This window comes from Brienomyrus brachyistius, chromosome 18, assembly GCF_023856365.1.
Source record: "Brienomyrus brachyistius isolate T26 chromosome 18, BBRACH_0.4, whole genome shotgun sequence".
Taxonomy (NCBI): domain Eukaryota; kingdom Metazoa; phylum Chordata; class Actinopteri; order Osteoglossiformes; family Mormyridae; genus Brienomyrus; species Brienomyrus brachyistius.
The window spans coordinates 16,785,777-16,808,910 of record NC_064550.1 but is presented as its reverse complement, the minus strand read 5'-3'; the positions used below and the strand labels follow the sequence as shown (position 1 = coordinate 16,808,910).

The following is a 23,134-nucleotide window of genomic DNA, read 5'->3' as shown; positions in this document are numbered from 1 at the left end:
GCTTGGAGCTGCCAAATGACCCATGGCAGGTCAGCTGAGAAGGGCGCTTCAGGCTGAACAGACACGCAGGTAAACGCAGCACACGTTTCACTATTTATTGAAACAGGTTGTCGAAAATCCATGAGTTATATCAAAAAGACCACATGAAGGATGACATGTCAATGACATGATATCATGGTTCTCCATTAGTGACTACATGATCTCTTTGAACTTACATGATGAGAGAAGATAAATTGTCAGGGCCACTGTGGGTAGGATTAGCACACACTATCAGACACCAACCAGTCACCACTAACTGGAACCAGAAAAAGTAACCAGTGGAATAGGGTGAAACCAGTTGGTAACTAATTCCACCAAGTGGGTTTCAAGGATTGATTTCTGCTACTGGTAATATGAGGAACTATGCACTGACAAATTTTCCAGAACAAGCAGTATGGCACAAGGACTTCAATTGATTTTCAATATACAATTATAGTCAGTACAAATAATGCAAAGAAACATGATCACAACAAGGGCCAGAACACAATGAATTTTAAACTACAAGTCTACCATGTTGGGAGCGTGCAAATATCAACTGCATGTTAGCTGCCACCAGCTGACCTTTTTTTGGGAGGGGGGAATCTTGCCATTTACACAATCCTCTGGACAGCAAGTGTAACTATGATGCTATAAATAAAAATGTTTATATATATATAAAAATACCATAGGTGGTTTCACAGTGATGGAATATACGCCAGTGAATCGGGACTCCAGTCTTGCCAAACAGCAGGGTGTGCTTTTCTCAAACTCAGCATGTCATCCATTACCGATTTCCCCACCTGCTTCGTAAGATGCAAAGCACAGAAATATAATCGAAAACAGGCAGGACTGTAGTGGATACGGCCACCTTACACCTGCTAGCCTTTAGCTGGTACTGCTGAGTGTAGACTAACATAGTGAAGGAAGTGATGAGGCTCTGATTCCCCAGGAATCTTCAGCCGGCATGTGCTGTCCATCACTTATCTGTTTGTCTCAACAGATATCAGCCGGGGAGAGCGTTAGATCAATCTGGTCTGAGCTGGCAAAGGAATCCCATCCCAAGTTTTGAAGTCACATTTCCCATCGATCACTAGTTTTGTGGTTCCCCGTATGTACTTCTTCAGGCCACATGAGTACTAAGAAGCTGACTGAACCAGTTCAGTCTTTTCAGTTCGTAGAGAGGTAGGAAGTTCATTGAGAGCTGGAACCCGACAAGGTCCAGGGGTCAAGAACCAGTGGTGTGGCCTGATTCACGAGGCCCTCATGTGACTGTGAGAAAGTGTAACTTCTGTATCTCACAAAAGCGAAATGAAACCACAAAGGAGTTTTCTAGAAAAAGGAAAAACCTGGAAAGTGCAGGTTCCCTCACACTCCGTGTAGATCCCTCACACTCCGTGTAGAATGTCCTCCTTCTAGGGAAGTGGATTCGCCTGGGATTATTACGTCCAGTATGACAGTGCATGTTTTAACAATCTGTTTTAATATTAATAATAATAATCATCACTTTATTAATCAAGAAGCAACAAACAAGAAAACGTCTTTACATCTTCCTCAACTTGCTCTTTGTAGAGTAAGCTGCCCGTAAAGAGCGGCCACCTGCAGCGGCACCCAGGGAGTTGGGGGTCTCGCTCGAGGACCCGCAGACGTGCTGAGGCTGGGTTTGAACCAGCGACCTTCTGATTACAGGCACACAGGCTTAGCCCACTGAGCCCCCTATACTGGATTCATTCATCGTAAATGTCAAATGACATGTAGGCAATGCTCAACATCAGGAGGACTCCAGGTAATGGGTGTGGGACAATCCCGTTAGAGGCAATCGGGTTGAATGTTAAACAGAAATTTGCCTTAATTACTAGGTGAATCCACTTCCAGAAAGAAATAATCCGCTTGACAGGTCATGGTATCCCAAATAAGGTTTCCTGTTAGTATGACAACCTAGATTGGGCCTCTCCTCTCCTGGCCTGGGCTCGCTGGCCTGTTAGCTCCTGGGCTCAGCCTCGTCTCCTGTCAGCAGCCTTGATACTCCTGCTGCACGGCTCCACTTCTCTGGCTGGTCAGAAGTCGCCGCTGCTGCTGCTGCAGGAAGCTCACGACCTCTGGACTTCTCAGCAGAGACTGCAAACCAAACAAAAACGCACAGACTTATGAACACGAGCAGTATTTAGTTGCGCAGGGAAAAAATGTGAACTCCGTCAGACTATAACATACGGCTTTACACTTCATGTATGTGATGCAGAAATGTACCAGTCTCTTCTGGTTGAGAACTTGTTCAATGAGGGACGGCCTTGCTGGTCGATCCCCCAGCCGATCCCCCAGCCGCTGCTTGGTAACAGAGACAGGTCTCTCCTCTGAGCCTTCCTGTTCAAAACAGAGCCCACGGACTTTAATTTTCGGTATTTTACGATGACATTGCAGTTTTTTATCGTCATTTCTGTAGGACAGGGGTGGGCAACGGTTCTTGCTGCAACTACCTAATTAGATTACTAATTAGAGGACTCATTAGCTGAAGAGTCCTCACACCTGGGTTTGAATAGCTGACCCAAAAGGTTATCCTAAAAACCTGCATACACACCGGCCCTTTTCAGATTGGACTGTCCACCCCTGATGTAGGAAGTATTACAAAATTGGTAAAAAAAAAAAAGTCTCCAGATCACTTACGTCTAACTTCCCGCTGGACATGGCCTGGTCGCTCTTCTTCTTCTTGTACTTGTCCTTGTACATCTTATTGCGGTGTTTCTTGCACATCCACGGCTTCCTCTGCTTGGCCACCTGCGTCGTGGTCTCCGCGCAGCCCTCGTACGTGCACGTCTTGGTCACGTTCTCGCTGTCACCGAAGGACTCCTCGTCGTTGAGATCCTCGGGGCTGGCAGCGCTGTCCCTGGGATCAGAGGTGTCCAGGACGTCGCTCTCCTCGCCCGGATCGTCCATATCGTAGGACAGCATGCCGCCGTCCTGCTCCTGCGGCGTGGCCGCATTCCTGCTCTCCAGACCCCCGCTGTTGTCCACGAAGTAAGTCTGTCCGTCTTTGGTGAACAGCAGTGAAATATTCGTTTCCTTGTTAACCGGTGTCGTGCAGCCGTCTTCTTCGTTCATTTCTTCCAGTTTTGCCGGTTATTTTCTTAACCCTCGAACCCGAATCGAGCCACAAAACAGCAAAAGTTCTGCCTAATGTGTCAACAAACGAAAGCGGCTAACTAGCTGCTAAACTGACCACTCGCCACTTCATAGCCTGCCTTCCCCAGCAATGTAACAATCCTCTACCGATATTTAACTGCAAGTCAGGGCATTTCGCGGTGCATGTATCCACAGTTATTGATAAAGATAAAGAAACCAAGCAGAGAAGGCGACCGTCATCCCTTCCAGCGGAAACAAAGCCTGAGCATTGACGCTGAGGCAAGAGGCTCGCGCACCTCGCCGTGACGCCACGGATTTCCGGATGCTTCCATCTAGTGGCCTGCTGCGGTATTGCGGAGGGTCGCTGCTCGCAGGTCGCCCGTATGCGCTCTAATAGGCTGGGTGTAGGGATACGTCCAGTGGCGCAGTGACGGCACAGGCAGGACAGGCAGTAGCCTGGGGCCCCGAGCTTGGGGGGTACGAGGGCGGCAGAATACATAGTACATTGCAACAACAAATCAGATTTTATTTATGTATTGTTTTTCACGAAAGTGAAAATAAAGGTCTTGTATTTATAAAATTCTCTTTGCTGATATTATTAATGTACGCTTTGACAGTAAAGGTAATACATTTTACCATACCGGGGGCGCGGGAGATGGGGGGGCCCCATGGAGTGTTTTCTAGGGCTTCCAAAGTCCCTAGAATCGCCTCTGGATTTATCGGCAAATCTCCCGGGGCACTTCTGCAAAACAAAAATCGTTTCTACGCGAAAATAATATGGTTCAGTTTCTCAGAGAATATAAGGGGAAATGGTTACGTGGTTCACAGAATTTCAGTCGAACACAATATTTTTCTTTATTTTTTGTAATGCAGACACTGGACAAACGGGGGTCTTGCAGAAATTTTGAAGGACTATGTAAATTGCAAACCATCGATTACATTTTGAAATTTGCGGACAGTCTCATGAAAATAAATCATTTGACGTCAACAGCCGTACAGTAGGATGTGAATCCTTAATTCTACACACAAAATATTTTTCCTTCCCCTTATTCCTCGGGACCCGCCTTGGGGAGTTACGCTTCACAAACCCCGGTACTTTGCAGTCAGGACGCATCAACAGCTTCTCTCTACCGGGGGTTTGCTGGTCAGAAAGCTCGTATCTCCTAGCGGGCTGCGTCTTATTGACCTATGCGCGGCTATTTAGGTTTCATGGAAAATCTGGCACCAGTAAGAGCTATCAATGCATCGTTATTAACTTTTAATATAAAACATGTAACCTCACATTGATTTAGTCTCAATAGCATTAAGACGGCTCCATAAGATAAGAAGATAATCCTTTAATGAGATGTATGACAGGTAGAGGGAGAGCTTGGCTATACTTTGATGTCAAATATTTGTTGCTTTGCTAGTTAGCAACAGCCAGGGGTGTTAACATTCAATTCGAGACAAGTCTACACACTCATTTAAACCTATGAAACAGTTTTATTACCTTGTAAATAGTCTGTAAGGTTTGCGAATTACCCCTGCTTATTGATGTAGCTAAATTTAGGTTTATAATGGAATAATATTATGGATTTGCCGTAAGATTTCTGCGCAGGTCCAGGCCAAGTGCAACCCCAGTTTTCTTCAGTGCTAGTAGCCCCTAACCAGGGCCCCTAACACTACCGGCAGTAGGGAGACAAGTGTCTTTTAAGGGTGTTAGAAAAGTTGTTGCTTATCAGTTCCCTGCCTTGTGAAGGTTTTAAAAGATCTAACTGCAAAGTGACCATTAAAGTTCATTTTATGTGATGCCCTGTGTTTCCTGTGTATGTTACCGCATGCATCTACAAGCATTATGTTGATGACAGAACCTACCTCAGTCGTTTGTTACCTCCCCTGGGGAACAGTAGATGAGATCTTATGTAATTCGATTAACTGTTTGTACTCATTGGAATTTATTTACGTAACAAGAAAAAAAACAAGCGCATTCATCACTGGCCTCGGGGATTTGATCAGTTGAAAAATTTCCCTTTAATGTTGTTAAATGCTGAATAACATTGTGCAGGAGGGGCACAGCTGGTAACTGACGTGGCCTCCAATTACTCATCATCGATATACTTATTAAAGATAATTAAGGATTTGTTTCCTGTTCTAGCAGTAAGAACGTTTAACAAACAGGCAGGGAGAATGGAGCAGTTGTAAGGTTTACATTTCAAATGCTTTTTGTAGACTTAGGATAATGTTCTGTGTCTCTTTTGAGGGGCAGGTTTTTGAGGGTAAAAGCCGACGACGGCACCCCCAACCCCCACACGTGTCAGTTTTGTGTTATATAAGATATATATTATGGATTTTTTTTTGTGCTGGTTTCCATACGAAAATATAAATATTCAGGCATGTATTAAGCTAAATATTAAGCTAGCATGTCATCTCATTGACTGGCTGTTATGGGATTCATTCTATTAAGCTTGTCATCCGAGATAAACGGAATCAAAGTCTGTCAGTGAGGTGGGTTAAGACGCAGTGTCCACATCCGTGATGCAGTCAGGGCCTGTGGAAGGTGAATCTTCCCTGCAGGCTGTGGTGCTGCTGAACTTCCATCGCCAAACACAGATGCCATTTCTTCCTGGTAATTAGCAGAGGTATGGAACACCAGGACAGGAATCCCTCTGCTGGGCTTCCCGCAACCTCAGAACCGGATCCAAAGACCAGCGAGCAAGTGAAGTGGTCTTACGTTTGTGTTGTACTGCATAAAAGGAAATCTCAAATAGTGTATTAGACACAAACAGACACTCCAAGTAAAGTTAAAATAGGACAAATATCACAAGAGCTCCAATCAGACCCTCATTAAAGCTGATAAAGCAAACTTAGTATCGAAATATATAAGTATCGAAACTAGAGACTCGGACCTTTCCATCAAAATACTCCGAGATGGAGATTTTCTAATTCATTCATAGAAACATATACAGGCAAAAGATGCAGGTTTCATCTAGTTAAACATTTGTAAAATAAATTGGAAATTCAGAAGAGGATCTTAAATGTAGATATCTATGTGAACTGACTCACACATTTCATTAATTTGCATTCATAGTGCAAAATGCAATACTAATGTGATTTTCAAGGTCCATTCGGCGGACTAGGAAATATATTACCCTATAAATAACTTCTTTATTGTCTGACAGTTTATGAATACGATGATTATCCGGAGTCTTTTTTTATCTATGAATTGTCAATGAGGCAGATTGAGCATAGAAATGGTTCTTGATTAGCAATTAGTATAAGTAAACAGAGGCACATTCTGGCTTGAGGGGTCCAGCAGTCAAACACCAGCAAAAACACATTTTATGCAGATGTTCTACCAGTTAAACCAGGCTTAAGAACAAAATACTAAGTATTTTCCTGAAAGCAGTGCATCAATACCAAGCTGGTGGAAAATGCTATACAGTTTCAAGGATCTTTATGTCTGAGAATGTTTGTAGAACTTGGTTGGTATGAGGTCAGAGCCTAATGTCTTAAAACCACCTATTTTTCTTTTCCAGATAATTTCTCTGCTAGCTGCCGTAAATCTAAGTGGGAAAATAAATAATACGAATTATACTGAAAAACCCGTCAGTTTCAGATCTGAATACCATTTGAGCTTATTGCCACTTGCTGACACCTTTATATATAATATATTTGAAACGGTTTCGTATCTGAAATAATGGTGTGATGTTAATTCCACAAATGCACAGATCTGTTCTCATACATACTGACACTGTAAGGGATGGTGACTTTTTTGACATTTCAGTAATTTGGGATTTACTGTCAGTTCAGCTGAGCTTCCACTAGAAAGAAAGATTTGACGTGAATCAATTTAGCAGCTTCGGCCATAGAGGAGAATCACTCTCTTTAAATTATCGTCAGACTTTTCCCAAAACGCTACGCCTCAATCTCACCTCACAGTGCAGCTCACCGCTGTAAAGAGAAAACGTTTTGAAATTCTGACTGGAAATGGGAAAGTCTTTTAAAAAGTTGCTAACAAGAAAAAGGTTGCCGTGCCCCCTCAAGTGGGGTGACCAGTCCCCCGGATTTCATCCAGACAGCCCGGCTTTCCAGTCCTCTGTCCAGACTGCTGTTGGCTGTCTCCTTGTAGCCCCCTTGTCCCCCTTTTCCCTTCCCCCTCCCCACCTTCAACTCTCCTTCAGTCACACAAAAAATGTGAAAGTCCTGCACATACATACTACAGAACCCGAGAATATCCGCGCTTGCAAATAATTTTTCCTGCTGGTCTCATGATGGTGAGATGATGGTATACCAATCATGATAATTCTCAGCTATTCTGTATGAAACACCCCCCGCCCCCATCAACAACTCCTCATGGATGTTCTCCTTTTTGACCCTCAGTCCTCCTTTTTGACACATCAGTCCTTCTCCTTAGAGTCATGCCAGTGGTCACCCTACCCTCAACTTGCCTACTCTCTTCATTAGTGTAGTCAATGACTGTGGCAGACCTGGGACTGTCTGTCATGGGGCTGTGTGTCTGTCTGAATCATACTCGCGAAGAAATCAAATGCTATTAACGTATCCATAGTGATTTGAGAACTGGGTCTATTCCCAAGTAGCTAATGAGCTGCTTACAAACTGTACACTACAATAACACCTCAATTACACCTCCCCATTGTATTTTATCCACTAATCATTGTGGTTCAGTACTTTATTTTACAATCCCACATTAGTATCTTTATTGCATTTGCAAACTGTGTACAGATTTTTTTAAAAGCCCTGGCAAATCCTTTAGCACAACACATATACATACATAAAACATTAAAATAAGCACTCTAAGCTGACGTTACGTTCTAGAGGAATTTATCCATGTGTTGCTCTCTCTAATAATCCCTTTGATGTTTTTTTCTCTTTTATCTTCTGCACTGCCTAAGACCACAGATGTGTGATGTTCAAGTTGTCGTCCTCAGAATATTTTCCCCATAGTTTTTTTTTTTTTTTTTTTTTTGTGATTTATCTTCCAGTGCCGCAAACATGCCTCTGAGATAATCGCATTCTTTCTTTCTGGTGGATTTAGTGCCGCGTGGCTCGCGAAGTGTGTTGGCGTCCTCAGGTTCAGACAGAGAACTGCCAATTAGAAGCCGCCGTGCACGTGTGCCAGTGGGTTATTTGCGTGACCATCTAGCCCAGGGCCACGGTAACTCCAGAGCCGAATCTTCCAGTTGGTCCAAGACTTGACCAATAAGAGGAGAGCATTTCATCATTAGCATTTCATAACCCCTCTCAGGAATTATCTGACCCATTTCAGATTATTCTCCGTAAGCCACGCGAGGGATTTTTCCATGTCGACCACATCACAGAGTATTTTTGAGCTTTAAGAAAAACATTTGTTACATAAACTTCGGAATGCTTGTGCTTCTATAAGCATCTGTGTGTAGTTGGGCGTAGCTTGGTGTCTGGTTGTTTTTTTTTTGTGTTCCGCAGCATTGCTGCTCTGAAGAGACGGCCGTCTTTAACAGGACAAAGAGGACACCGTGGACCTCTGGGAGGAGATGCTGCAGATCTCCATGTTGGTAAAAGAGCTCCCACCTTCACTCGTGCAATCTGGGTAAGAGGGACTGGCACTGATGATGTTTTTGAGTCTGTGGAGGGCGACGACCAATAGAGTGAGCAGGAAGATCAGCAAACCAAGGAAGACGGAGACATAGATATAGAGGTTCTGGGGCCGGGCAGACCAAGGGTCCACTGCCGTGGACACTGACGTGGGAGCTATGTTGAGGAACGTACCATTCTCCGGTGTTGATCCATTGAAGTTCCACACTTGGAGATCCATCTTTGACATTCTCCTGTGGCCAGAATCACTCTGTGTAATTCTGGGTCGGTTCTTTCTTTTTATGACGATGCCCAAAAAACTGAGGAATCAAGGTACTGAGGGTGACAGACTTCAGTTTCCAAAATTTGCTGCGGAAGAAAGAAATATGTATTTATTTAGTTACAAAATATAGTTTTAATTAATTGTTGACAAATAATAACTGTCACCCAAAACAGTTGTTGGATGCCCCCCCATCCAATAAAAATAAGAGGTATGGTGGCAGTGGAGAAACTCTCTAGTAGTTTCTAGTCTTTGGCAAGCTAAGACCCAAAGCTGTGAGCCTTTGAGCCATGAGGCTGCTTGCTTGCATTACACCACGATGGGTATAGATGGAGATCACAGGTGTGACATCAACGGTAGGCTGCATTTAGCTCAGCGTCAGGCAACCTGCAATACATCTCACTCTGCTGCTTCTTTTAGTATTAGATGTGAAATCATCCCCACTCACAGCACTCCGTTAAAAGCATGGAGGGGACCTTGTGTGGCTCAGGGGGTTGGGCCTCAAGCCCTTGTACGCCACAGGATAGTCATGTCTCTGTCAGGCCCTTGAGCAAGACCCTTAACCTTCTGAAATGCTCCAGGGTTGCCAGATAAGTGGCATCGCACTGCACTCAGACCCTAAACTTCACTCTCAGTTGTATATGTGTCTCCCGGGAGAGCAGGGTGGGATGTGCAAGAAGACGCGTTCCAGTGTATCTGAACTCAGACTTGTGCAAATTGCAAGTAAAGCTTCTTTATTAAATTTCACTCCTAGATCTCCCACCCAACCCCACCACCACTAAAGAGGCCCAGTATGAATTCGCTAAGGTACAAAGATAAGTGGTGATGGAAGTTTGTAGGTTGGGGGCTTGGAGTTTGAATGAAGACTTGCTGAGTTTTCTTTGCGGTGCTTTGTGAATGGATCTGAGTCTATCGCACGGAGAGGGTGAACCTGGCTCGCAGTCCGCCACCCATGAAGCACTTCCACGATGCTGTGAGCGCGATCTCCCGCTCAGGCTGCCACACCAGGTGGACGTGGCCTCAAGGCTGATGGGCCTAGGAGATTCAGGGCAAGGTTATTCTTGGCGGGACATCTGAAGCCTTGGAGGATTCCCCTCTGATCTGCGGCCTCTGAGCACACGTTCAGCAAGAGACACAAGGGGACATCTGGGTAGAGCTCATAGATTGACGTGGATGGAATACATCAATTGTAGTTAGGGAGGGTGGAGGTTATTTTAATCATTTCATTATAGAAGTTGAATGCAATCCCAGTCACCCACAATTCACCTGTGCATTGTTTATAAATGCGTCATAAATATACATCAGTAGCATGATTGCTGTGTCACTTTCGTGCCCAGAATCGTACTGTGAAATTAAATGTTCCAAAAGGCCAGATTAATTTCTGTATAAATAAATTGTCAATGGCGGTGTTTGTTTCACAGAAGCGCACAAACAAGTAGCGGCTGTGTTACAAACACTTAATGCATGCATCCAATTCGGTGTGAAGAGAGCTATAATCATACCTAATTATGTTTTTGGTATCTAGGCAACATGCTAATTCCCACGCTTATTCAGTCATTATTTGCCATTTTTTATTAAAAAAAAGAAGGCTGTCCATTAGGAGAGTTCAGGGAGCCTGGATGCTCAGCTTGGCAAAGAAAGGTCAACCTTTGTTTACACTTCTCTCGTGCCCGTCGCTCATGAATAATTAATAGTGAGGCATCTCTGTAGTGAAATGTCATGACATTCTGGCCTTCCAAGCCCAGTGCAGCACATGACCACCGGTCTGCTTGTGTCACAGAGTGTGGGTGGGTGTCATACCAACTCGGGGGGGTTTAAACACAAAAAGTCAAGGTTGCTTATGTGTCTTCCCCACATGGCTGATGTAATTACTGCTCCTGGTGTATGAGGAAAAATGAGAGGAGCAGTGGAAAGGTGACCTGATACCCCATCCGCCACCGGACAAGTGGCCGAGGAGTTGAGTGACTCAACATGACCTCAAGTGACTCAACTGAACCAAAGTGATTGAACGAGGTGGATGGTTTGACATATGGCTGGCGGGAAAGATCTGACATTGGTCAAGGTGATGAACCTGATAGAGACCCAGGAAAGTTTGCATTACAAATCATTGGATAAACAACACTTGCTCATAAAGGACAACGTTAATCGGCAGTTAAATGCAATTGCTTTGGCTTAAAGCAGGGCTGCGTTCTTACAGTACTGTGCTGTCTTAGGCAGTCAAAGGTGATGTTTAAAGTTATCTATTTTGGTAGTAAGTGTATATGTGTTCGTAACAAAAAAAATATTTTAACACTAGGGTGTACACTAATTAAGAGTAACACAAGAATAACAGGAAATTATCTTTTTCTCGCACTGTGATGGGCTGGCCCCCCATCCTGGGTTGTTCCCTGCCTCGTCCCCATTGTTTCCGGGATAAGCTCCGGACCCCCCCCCCCCAAACCTCTCTTCAGGGCCCCCTCAGCTATTCCATGTAATTGTTCAATTTCACCACCAGCTCACATAAATAATTAACTTTATTCATGTATCATTTAGGTATTAATTAGCCATATGAAGTGTGCTAGTTGTTGAGTCAAAATATTCATGGGAGTGTTGGATGGTAGCCGCAAAGTTTAATTAAAATTTTAGGGGAGGTGTTGAAATGACTGAGCTGATACACTTTCACAGACATAATGTCTTAGTTTTGCACCAACAGGAAAAACATTTAAACATCATTGCCTAAAACTTTTGCATAGTGTATTTGAGTTTGGAACTGTATGTTTAAGTAAGTTCACATGGCAGATTGCTAATAAGGTCCATCATACTGAACAAACCGATACAGCCAGCTTCACTGCAGACAAACATACATACACTTCAGATTGTCTGATCCTTCCAAGTGTGAATTTATGTTAGAAAAATGCATCCTTTCGTCTGTTTTGGTCAGCTGTAGTTCAGACGACTTTCACGCATGTGGTTTTCTTTAGACAAAGGTTCACATAGGAGGATTTATAGCCTTGTTGGGGCTGTTTGTGTCCTCCATTGCATTCCTTTCACGTTTAGGGGATGGCGTTTGGAGAGAGAGAGACGAGAAGGGTACACAGTGGTGACCTGATGGAGAGAGAGGGAGGCTCTTCGGTCAGTTTGGCTCGCCTGACGCCTCCCCCAACTGTGCCTCAGCTGATGCTGTCGTAAGTGAAAGCATCACGGTGTAACTCAGAGCCGCCTCACGCTGTGAACCAAGCAGCCCATAGATCCCCTTAATGAGCCCTTTCCCCATAAACAAAAAAAACAAAAAGTATGCAGCACTAGATGGAATATCAGAGGGCAGCTCTGTGGCCCTGGCTGGTTCCTGCTCATTCTCTTTGTAGGTTGGCTTATTATCTAGACTGCCTTGCAAATCTCATTGGAGGAAAGCTTCTGGTGAGCCTACAGACTAAATACAAATGCACCACTGCATCGTTAGCAGGAAGAAAAGAGATTTAAAATCATTAACGTCTACTTCTCATTTTATGCTCAGGAAATGACACATAATGGAGATGCAGAGCGAAACTGCCAGCATTAACCAGAAAGTACGCGTTTAAAGAGTGTTTAACTGGATTCTAATGCAGTTATATTAAATTCTCTTAGTTGCTTAGCTGCGTGCTCTTCTGTTACACACAGAGAAATAATGGATCTAAGAGTCACTCACCTTCAACGGGGGAGGGTCGTTTACTCCGACATCTCTCAGAAACGCGTCCTCTTTCCCAGGAGTACAGTCAGCGCTGCATGTGCCTCAGCGAGGGACAGCATCGTTCCGAGCGAGGACGTTAACTTAGTTTGAATTACAGAGCAGGAGAGCGGAAGACCAGCGAGGACCCAGTAACCGATTAACGGCAATCGCTGGCGCACCGACTCGCACCTCTGAGCGGGAGCTGGCTGCCCGGCTGTTTAGGGTTCCGTTTTCCTCTGCAGTAATTCCCTCTCTCTCCTCCTGTAACCATGCCTCTCCGGATGACACTGCCAGATGACTCCGTCTTGCGTTAGAAGCGAGCAATGTGCTTGCAGGAAGCATGCAGGGATTTACACCCTCCCACCCCTACACCCCCCCCCCACCTCACCCAGCCCCTCCCTTCCCCCTCCACACCCGTTTTTAAAAGATCTTGGATGTCCTTCTCCAGCGTGCATCTACAGGTGCCTGGGAGACAAGGCATGCAAACCTCACCTGAGTGTGTTTCAGGGAGGAGAAATCCGCCTGCCTGTTTACTGTGCGTCACGTGCAGCAACACTGTAAATAAAGTCAATGAAGCTGTTTTATAATATAAATATAAGCTCTTGTAGCCTTGTATGGTCATATTTATTTCCCCATGTGTCCTTTACCTCCCGCTCACCCTCACTTATTTATTTGGTGCTTATTCATGCCTAGAGGTTGGGCTTCCAAAGAGATACTGGGTGTTGAGCCCCCCACCCCCTTCCCCAGTGCCACAGCCTGCAACAGTATGCAGTGTACAAGCCCTGCCCTTACGCCAGGGGTGTCAAACTCCAGTCCTGGGGGGGCCGGAGCCCTACGCATTTTTGGGTTTCTCCTCATTTAACACACCAGATTCAACTCCTTGCATCTCCTTGTGCTAATTACCACACAGCTCTTGAACTGAATCATTTGTGGTGGAAAAGAGAAAGAACTAAACTACACAGAGGTCCGGCCCCCCAGGACTGGGGTTTGACACCCCTGCCTTACGGTCACAAACTGCCAGGCATGGCTGACGGGAAAGAGGGGTGCAGGTGCGAATATAATGAACAAGTAACAGATACAAGGGGATAACGATACAGGCACGGATGACGATTTTGCCAGCGATGGCGACACCAACAATGACAAAATGCTCAACTGGTGAGCCAGTGCCTATAAAGGGGAAAACACTGGTGCAGCACATGAAGGCAAACAGGGTAGTGCAGTGATCCACAGAAGACAGGGAAACACAGCAGGCAGACCTGACACTTACTGCAATCCCTTCCTCATCCAATCCATAGTGAAACAAAATTATGTTTGAACCACATCGATCCCATTGACCAATCAGCATCAGCTTCCCATTTGTGTGCGTAGGCAGAGTAGAAGGGGGTGAGCTGTCCTGGGGGCCCCTGCGTTAGTCCCTTAATACGTTGGCAACACTGGTCCCCGGGGCCTGACTAATTACATCTGTCTCCACAGGAATGGCGGATCGGGGCACTCTGAGGGACGCTGATAAGACCACATCCCCTGCGCCGGTTATTGTCGTTAATCCAGGACTGCATGAATCGGCAAAGCTCCGTCGCACTGGCGAGCGGCTCAGGCACAAGTGGGGCTCCTCGTGCGAGACGCTGGGGGACATGTTCTACGTGACTGAGGGCAGACATGTGAACGTCAAGGTGACACCTTCCATGCCAGATTTATTCTAAGGGTGGACAAACTCTGTATCAGACTGAAGTGGAATTATTTTATTCCTTAATATTCAGTAATGTTTTAAGTGCCCTCCCCAGCATTGTTTCCCAAAAAAGAGAAAATAACAGGCTTGGTGTAAACCCCTTTCCAAAAGTTCCAAATTCAAAGCCCCCCCCCTCCCCCAAACACACACATTTCTTTAGAAAAAATAAATCTGCTATGCCTCTTTTATGCAGCTTTAGGAAAAGCACGCTGGCAGTGGGCCAGGCCAGTGCATAAATTTCAGTGCCTTAAGAATTGCAAATTGCTCTTTTGTCTAAAGGAATTTTGTTGGGTAAAACATTGCACTGCGGTTCTCTGTGTGGCGTAAGTTGCTTTCTGGATCTTTAAATGTGTTGATTTCTTTTTCCTCCTAGAAGACCGAAAGTATGGCTGTTCGTTTTGCAACTGGCTGTACTGTGCTTTCTACTCTTATCACAGAGTGATAATATGCCTTTTGTGTGAGCTGTGGATCAACTGACCCCTGCTGCAGAATTATGCCAGTGGGTGAGATTCACACTTGAGTCCCTGATCCCTTTATCTTCTGGCAGGTAGATAGATAAAACACACACACACACACGCACGCACGCACGCACACACACACACACACAAATACACAAGTTTATTAAGTAATACAAAATGATTTCAGATAAACTTTACAGGCAGGCGATTTTCAAAGAACTGCACCATGTAATAGCCAGGCTGCAGCTCCGAGGTTCAGTTTGATTTCCTTCTTCGTCGTGATGCTGTGTTTCTGCCCTGTGATGGACTGGTGCTGTTTACATCTCAAATGTGCTGCCTGTGACATTCGGGGACTGGGAAGAGATCAAATGTGTCGATTCTTGTTCCCCGAGATTAATAATGTATACGTAAGAGAACGCAAAATCTCCTGAACTGCAAAATCGTTTCCTCCACTTATTCATAATTCATGAATGCAGCGGGAAAATTAGCTGTATGGGTGATTTTGTGCTTAAGTGTTTTCTAAAGAAAGTGCAACGTTTTCCCCGACGGGCAGATTTCCACAGGCAGTCTTTCAAGGCTCTTTAATATATTACAGAAACTTAATTCTTTTTTTTTTTTTAAAGAAAGTAGTTATTGTTTCATTTTCGGTTACTGGTACGTACAGAGGAAACGTGACTCTTAAGCTCCGGGCATTGGAGCGCCCGCCACAGCCATTTCCTTGGTTATTAGAGAAACTCGCATCGGTTTGGACTGAAATCATTTTTAATTTTGCCTTTATATCACGAATAAACAGCGTTCATTTGTTAACGCGCAGTAATCATCTGATATAAACAGTCCTCATATAAACCTCTTACGCTGAGCCCGGAGGTGCCCAAACCCATCACTGAGATATACCAGTGGGCGTGAGCATTAACGCGATATCGCAAACCATCCAATTAATCGCTCCAATAATGCTGTGAATAGCGAAGACTACCGCCTCTGAAGGACATGACTCGTTTATCAAAGCGGCCGTTTAATAGCTGGGGTTCATGTCTGCGATGTACATATGCAATGCTAAAGTGTGTAGATTAGCTTTTCCAAACAAAAATGTGAATTTGATAACTTATATGCACGCTACTTAATACATGATTTTTAAAGCGAATTAACGTTTTTTGATCAACTAAAGTCGTAAAGTATGTTTTCCAGTGCCCGAAAGTTCAGATATTTATTGCTTCATACCCCTGGTTCTCTACCTACCACGGGCGCCAGCGAGCCGCTGTTTCATTTAATGAAGCCTAATGAGGCGGACTGTGGCAGGCAGGACGCGAACTAACGCTCGTCACCCTCCTGATGAAGCTATCGTGGCTTTGAGAAAAAGAGGAGAGTCGTTAAACTAAATGATGCTGCATGGCTTTCTCAGACAAAACATAGGCCGTCTATAAATTATAACCTTCCATGCCAGTCAGATAATGTATCAGATAATGTATCACAAGCATGCAGCTCAATGAGAAAACACAGCTACCATGTACAGTATCATATTCCATAGTTTCCTCCTGGGACCAAGTGCATCTTAATCTTAATCTTAAAAGTGACTGGGAGCAGGGACGGATTACGGACCGGGCCAGCGGGGCCGCTGCCCAGGGGCCCTTGGGGTGCAGGGGGCCCGTGGGGCCCCTAGGCAAAAACAATTTGCAACGCTTATCAACAATGTATTTTCGTTTGTCTATTTTAGAGGGCCTACATTCTTTGATCCTCTGCCTACAAGGGCCCCTGACCCTATAGGGAGGGTGTTTGGCTGCCAAGGACCCTTGAATTGTGGTGGTTGTGGTGCTGGTGCTGGTGCTGGTGGGGGGGGCCCTCACGAATGTTTTGCCCAGGGACCCACACAACCCATAATCCGTCCCTGACTGGGAGCCAGTGCAGTGAATTTGAAACAGGAGTAATGTGCTTTTTTCATAATTAAAAAGTTCTGTCCGTAACATTCAGGTTGCAGCTGTCTAATGGTCTTTTGGGGATGAGCGGAAAGCTGACATGAATTACTTTGACATGAATTTAGCTATTTCATCATAAAATGCTAATTTAGTTACCGCTTTTAAGATTTAAAGATTTCTTTTTAGGATTTTTTTTTTTTTACCTTGGTCATCGTCTTTAGAGCATTAAAATCTGAGGTGTTGTCTTTGTTTAAAAGAAAGATGTTGCAAAGGATGGCCGTTCATCTGTCTTTACCCCAAGGTTGCTAGCAAACCGTCATGGACCGTGATGTCATGCTAACCTGTTAGTGTGAAGGCATAAAACGCAGTTTTCAGTTGGGGGTAGTTATGACTCATCCAGGCTGTGATGTCAGCAAGCCACACAGGAAACCGAGCCTTTGGTGACCTCTGGAGAAGAAGTCGAGTAGAGTTGGATGTCAACTGTGTAACTGTGGAAAGACATATATTACCACATAGGAAAACGTAGCTTCACTATTTTTAGTATTTGTCTTTTATGCATCTTCTATGCTCAGACACTTACTTAAAGTGATCTGTGAGCTAAGATGCTGCGATGGTCCTGCTGTGATGTGCTGATTGAATCTAGATGTGAGTGGCGATCTCCTCACATAAGGATCACCTCACGTTACACGTCAGCCTTGCAGAATTACGCAGATAATAATCAAATTAACAAAGAGTCCAACAGCACTGGCAGAAAAATCAGCTGTGCCCAGTTACGCCCTGACAGGTGGAGAGTGCCTCTACTGAATCTCCTCTGCGTGGGTTTGAATGCGTCTCTGCATTGCATCTGTGTGTCGCTGTGCTGTTAAAGCCTTCAGAGATTTCAATTTAAAGATAAAGACTTGGGAATAAAAGCTTATTATGAAAAACAACATTGATGAAAGGCTTTAATTATCTGAAGGTGGTGATTTTATGCAGAGAATGGGTGACACACTGAGAAAAGAGTGGATCAGGTTTCTTAGCAGACAGTTTTATGCAAATTACCCTGGATATAATGCGCTTTATTCATGTAATAGGTTCTGCCCTCAGCAAGGCCCTTGCACATATAGGTCATTGGTGACCCTAGGGATGGACGATATATAGATGAAATATAGTATCGTGATAATGAACATTCATATCGTCACCGTTTTAATTACCTATTTGTACAGAAATTCCATCAAGGTACGAGTTTGTTGTTGGTGTAAATAATCATTATACCTGTCATATGCTCCATAACTATTAGGAAAAGAATTTGGTCCTTATAATGAAAAAAGCACCTGTCATCTTTTACCACTTTCTACATATTAGTTTTAGAATATTGTGATACCAATATTGTGAAAATCCATGAAAATATAGTAATATCATTTTTACTGAGTCCCAGTGAAACCCATTCCCTGAAAGTAACAGCAAGGTAGGAAGAGAGAAAAATCTAGCAACCAAATTTGCTGTCAGTGTTTTCTAGTGTTATGCCCTATGACAAAAAAACATATTTTTGTATGATTTATTTATTAAAATTAGACTTTCATTTTGTAGTCAATTCAATTTGTTGACTTTTTGTCCATGCTCTCAGGAATTCTTAAGGGAATTTTAAGCAAAAATGGACCATTGGAGTAATCAAATAATGACTGAATCGACTTACGACCACGATCATTTCTGACTGTCGATTTGGTCATAAGTCAGCTTTTTATCTTGTATGCAAAAAGTCTAATATGTAGAGTATACTGTGTTGGTTGGTGTTTTTTTTTTAACCCTTTCATCACCGTTTGCTCGCGGGGATGCTCCTGCTGCCAGACATAGTCATGGCCACATACCTGCGGTCTCAGAACAGTAGTAAAGTCAATCAGTCGCATAAGGTCATAAGTCGATAACAAACTGCGTCTTGCTAAGTATTGAAAGTGTTTGATACGAAAAAAATGATCACGATAAAATATAATGCTGTATCGCCCAGCGCTAGGCCACGCCCCTTAGCCAGCACACACACAGTCTGTCTTTGATTCCCCCATGTTGTGATGTCAGTGAGCAACACATCCCAGCTTGAGGGTTCTGAGGATACATGTGATAGAGTCACTCTTCCACGTAAATGCTGGCAGCGCCTACGGAGCCCAGACGATCATTCCCAGATCACAATAGTTGATCTGCTTTGATTAAATAATACGCATGCAATCCAAGAATCTTTGCTTGTTGATGTGATCTGCATAAAAATTAATAAAATCCAGGTGGAATATGTAACATAAAAGGACAACCAAATCATGCTAATGATGTCCAAAATGCTTCCTTACTTTTCTGCATCACAGGTCTTGTTCCTGTGTACAAGACACACTTCAGAGAAGCTTAGAATTCAGCTCAAGCCTCCTCCTGCCCTGTTTGTTTTGGGCTGTCGGGTCACTGAAGGAGAAGCGGGCTGAGAGGAGGTGAGGAGCAGAGACGGAGCTGGTGGGGGATCTGCCAGGGGCTGTTGCACAGCACGCACGCACGCGTGTGCTGCACTGTAACGAAAAGGTTTCCAAATCGCGTCTGACAGATATCTTCCTTTTTTTTCCCTCTTCCCGGCCAGGGATCTGCTGATCCCTGCTGCTTCTCTCCTCTCCCCTGAGGAAAGGCAGAGCTTTGGGGAGTGGTTACACACTGTGCCGGCTGTCTCGAGGCTCGCTGCCCCCGGTTTGATTAGTGGACACCCTCCCTGATAACACTCAGCTCTGTAGCATCCAATGGATCTCATTACACCTCAGCGGGGGGGGGGCTGTTCTACAGGTCTGCCGCTGTTTGGACTCATCGCTAATTGGATAAGAACAGCACAAGCTCATATATACAAACAACCCGTGTGTCAGAGCCTGAAGTGTGATATATACACAGGTATTTCCATGCAAAGGCCAGCCTAAGCAGTTGAGAGCTGCATGTCCTGATTTTTGTTGTCCTGATGTCCTGCATGTCCTGATGTCACTGGGTCAACAACAGAGTCACTTTTTTTAACCAATCACAGTCTTTATTGTATGACATCACCACCCTCCTTTGTTGGGGGAACTTGTTGGAAACTAGTGTTTTCTGTTCAGCCGCTTAGTGCACAGATTTGTAAAGTACCCATTTTATTGTGTATTTTGGCACATGTCATAGATACAAAACATAAGAACATGCTTACCTGCAAAGGCTGGATGGAGCAATTTATTTCATGATAATAACAAGAACTAGAATTCTCAAACCAGCAACCTTCCAGTCACAGGCACAGAGGATTAGCCCACTGACCTGCAGAGCACTTCCTGCTCAATGACTAGAAGCCTTGATTTTGAAAATGAGAAAAAAAATGGTGATGTCATACAATGAAGACTGTGATTGGTTAAAGAAGTGAAAGGCAAGCCCCACCCTTGTTCACCCAGGGACATGTCAAACTCAGGATGTCCTTCTGAGAAGGGGAACAGAACTATTTTTAAAAGGCTCACTTCTGTCTACATGTCTTGTTTCATAGTTGGCTGCCCTCTGATTACTATTTCAGTTGCTTTATATAAAAAAATTAACAATTAAGCATGTGGTTTCTATAAACCTCCATTCTCTGTGTGTTGAGTTTACATTTTCTCCCTCTGTTGTGCCACACTCCGCCAGGTCCTCCAGTTTTCTCACGTAGTACAATAACATGCAGTTCCCACTGGTTGCGTGAGACTTTTTTCTTCAACCATGGCATTACATAGCCTGCATATCCGGGATCGCGATTGCAAAATATACCATATTCCAAGCGGGGTACCCTCTGCCCCCCAGCTGGTGGAAAAATACTTCAAGTTGGCAGCAAAACGTAAACAATACACTGGCACCATTTGACAGCTGCCTTTTGTTGCCAGTTCGCCCCTGATAAATGGCGTCTCTAGCTTACCTATAGAGTGCGAGTGTGCATGTTTCTTATAATAGACTGCCACCCCGTTCAAGATGTACCCACCCTTGTGCGCTATACTGATTGAGATAGGCTCCAGACCCCCTCGCCCCCCCCCACCATAACTGTGACCAGGATGACCAGTTACCTGCTACATGGTTTTTCCTTCTTTCAGTTGCTCTGACATGTAGCAGATATTGTGCACTGCAGCTACCTGCATAGAGCTTATGAGAAAAGACAACATCTTTCTGATGTTCCAGAGGCGTCTGTAACTTATATGAGGTCAGCCACCACCAAATGAGGCTCTCGCACCCTTTGTGAAAAATGCCCCCGAGATCTTTGTATTTCTGAGGTGAGAAATTTTGCTGCTGCAGCGCTGCTGTCCAGGGATGTAAGTACCAATATATCAAGCTAATCGAATGGCAGAGGCTCGGCTCTGTCCGGTGCATGCAATTTACATCTGCTGACGTTCCTATGTGCGCACATGGGGACAGGAAATTCTTTCACCCGGCTGGGCGATCTTATCCTTTGGCTCAGGTGACTTTCATCTTGGCATCCGTCTGGACAAGAGTCATTGTGAGGATGACTGCTTGTTGGCTGTGAGGAAAAAATGTGATTTGAAAAAGACAAAGATCTCAAGGCTCCTTGTGTCATATCCTGTACCTGTAAGTGGGAGCAGCAGTCAAGTCAACTAAATCAAGTGCTGGAAATTCCTTATGCTTTAATCTGTGTTTGCAAATTGTTCGTGTGTTTATGTATGTTTGTGTATGTGTGCGTGTGTCTTTAGGGGCATGGCCTAGAGTGTGTCATTTGACAGACATTTTAATGTGTATAGACAACACCAAAGTGACAACACAGATTGTTCAGGCAACTCCAGCAAACCTTTCATGTTCAGACCATGATAAAAAAAAAAAACTGCAGGTTTCCATAGAAACTGATTGACATCCAGACCAAAACAGTGGGATCTTGAAGTATTGTACTGTTTTCTGTTTACTTCAACCACATTTGGTGCGTCGATGGTTCTTGTCACCTGTCAGGTTTGTCAAAAAAAAAAACATTTCTGTTACTAAAAACTTTAGACTGTAAAGTTGCTTTTTCATTTTGTCTCCAGCGGTCAGATAGAGATTTTCTTTTTGGAAATGGTATATACAGAGAAATATGCAAGTTTTCTTTTCAGGTGCTCGAAGATTACCTCAGATTATACTGAGAAGATTCCAGAAAGTTTAAGCAGCAGGAGCATTGACTAGAGAAGCTGTAGGTTTGAAAAGAGGGTTGTGTGGGTTGGCTCTTGACATTCAAATGTGTAAACTGCTTCAACAATCTTCTGTTTGTGCTTATCAAAGCACGGCTTGCAGTGTCCTTACTGCCACCAATGTATTCATTCCACATAATTCTGTAGAACTGCCTTCAGACCACCCACAACTCTGACCAGGATAAGGCACTGGAAAATGGATGGATGGATGGATAACTCTGAAAAAAAAACACTGTATGCTGACTGACTTTTTCATGCTTTAAAATGTGACTGATGGTGGGAGGAAGTTCATGGAGTGAATGTCTTTCCAGCTGTATGCTTGTTATTTTTTGTGCAAGGTGTGTTTCTGACAAAACCCTTGATCAGATCCAGTTTCAGCTTCAGATTTTTTTTCCATTTGAGATGTTTGTTGAATCTTTATATCACTACTGATGTATGAAATATTTTCTAAGCATCTAATAAAATGGTGATTTTTTTTAAACTGAGTTCTGGGGAATTATAGATGGACAATTGGTTGATCTGATGTCTGGGTGCTACGTGAAGCCTTTATTTTTTTCGCTTCAAATTATCCCGTTGATTGAACCAAATGATGCTACAATAGGCAGCGCATCCCCTGCAACTCAAGGTCATTTCTGACACCCAGAAACCCACCGTGACTGAGTGGTGGCCAATCAATTATCACTTTAACCTGGAGTACTTCCTTCCAGAACCCTTTGCTTCTGACAAGCAACCAGAGGCCCAAGCAACCGAAGGAGGCAGGACCAAGACATTTGAATGGTTGGTCCCACCTCCTTTAGTTGCTTGGACCCACCTCCTCTACAATCTGATTGGTTCAGAGAGATAACCAATCATTTTTTTTTGTGCTGCCCTCAAAACATTTTTCTGCAAGTAAAAGTCCCACAAGCAGTTAAAAACTCAAAGATACCCACTATTTTACATTTTTTAAAAGGTGTATAGCTTTGATTAAGCCACAGAGGAGCTTTCATGGGCACCACAGTTGCATATTTGATTTGAATAAAAATGGCTAAAGGCGAAACATAACTTATTTAAGTTGCCCTTGTGTTGCATGGCTTGCCTTCGCAGGAAGCTGCACAGCACATACTTTCTGGCCAGACTACTTTCCAACAGGCAATCTCTGCAGCGCCTCGCATCAATCTGCCCCATTCAAAGCCAAGGCTCCAAAAATGTGCCAGTCAGGGGGAAGTGGCTTAAATTTACTGCACGGAGTGTGGTTACCATTACCGGGAAT

The 23,134-nt window shown here is 44.1% G+C and overlaps 2 protein-coding genes and 1 long non-coding RNA gene across 4 annotated transcripts; 1 reads left to right on the top strand and 2 right to left on the bottom strand.

Annotated features, from left to right (window-relative positions):
* Positions 1-81: 81 nt before the first annotated feature.
* On the bottom strand, positions 82-3,424 carry LOC125712723 (regulatory factor X-associated protein). Its single transcript, XM_048983105.1, has 3 exons — positions 2,677-3,424; positions 2,263-2,376; positions 82-2,133 (listed from the first exon to the last, which is right to left on the bottom strand). The coding sequence occupies exons 1-3, from the start codon at positions 3,109-3,111 to the stop codon at positions 2,026-2,028; spliced, it is 657 nt and encodes a 218-aa protein (XP_048839062.1). The 5' UTR covers positions 3,112-3,424; the 3' UTR covers positions 82-2,025.
* LOC125712725 (uncharacterized) lies at positions 2,917-16,811 on the top strand. Its single transcript, XR_007383385.1, has 3 exons — positions 2,917-3,027; positions 8,575-8,698; positions 14,121-16,811. It is a non-coding gene; the product is annotated as an uncharacterized LOC125712725 (long non-coding RNA).
* Positions 8,123-12,944, bottom strand: LOC125712724 (serine-rich and transmembrane domain-containing protein 1). 2 transcript variants are annotated; one of them, XM_048983106.1, is made up of 2 exons: positions 12,627-12,944; positions 8,123-9,051 (listed from the first exon to the last, which is right to left on the bottom strand). In XM_048983106.1, exon 2 carries the CDS (start codon positions 8,930-8,932, stop codon positions 8,603-8,605), a length of 330 nt encoding a protein of 109 aa, XP_048839063.1. In that variant the 5' UTR covers positions 8,933-9,051; positions 12,627-12,944; the 3' UTR covers positions 8,123-8,602. The 2 variants fall into 2 exon arrangements, 1 of the variants encoding a protein (XP_048839063.1); XR_007383384.1 differs by lacking the exon at positions 8,123-9,051 and adding an exon at positions 9,137-10,072.
* Positions 16,812-23,134: the final 6,323 nt, after the last annotated feature.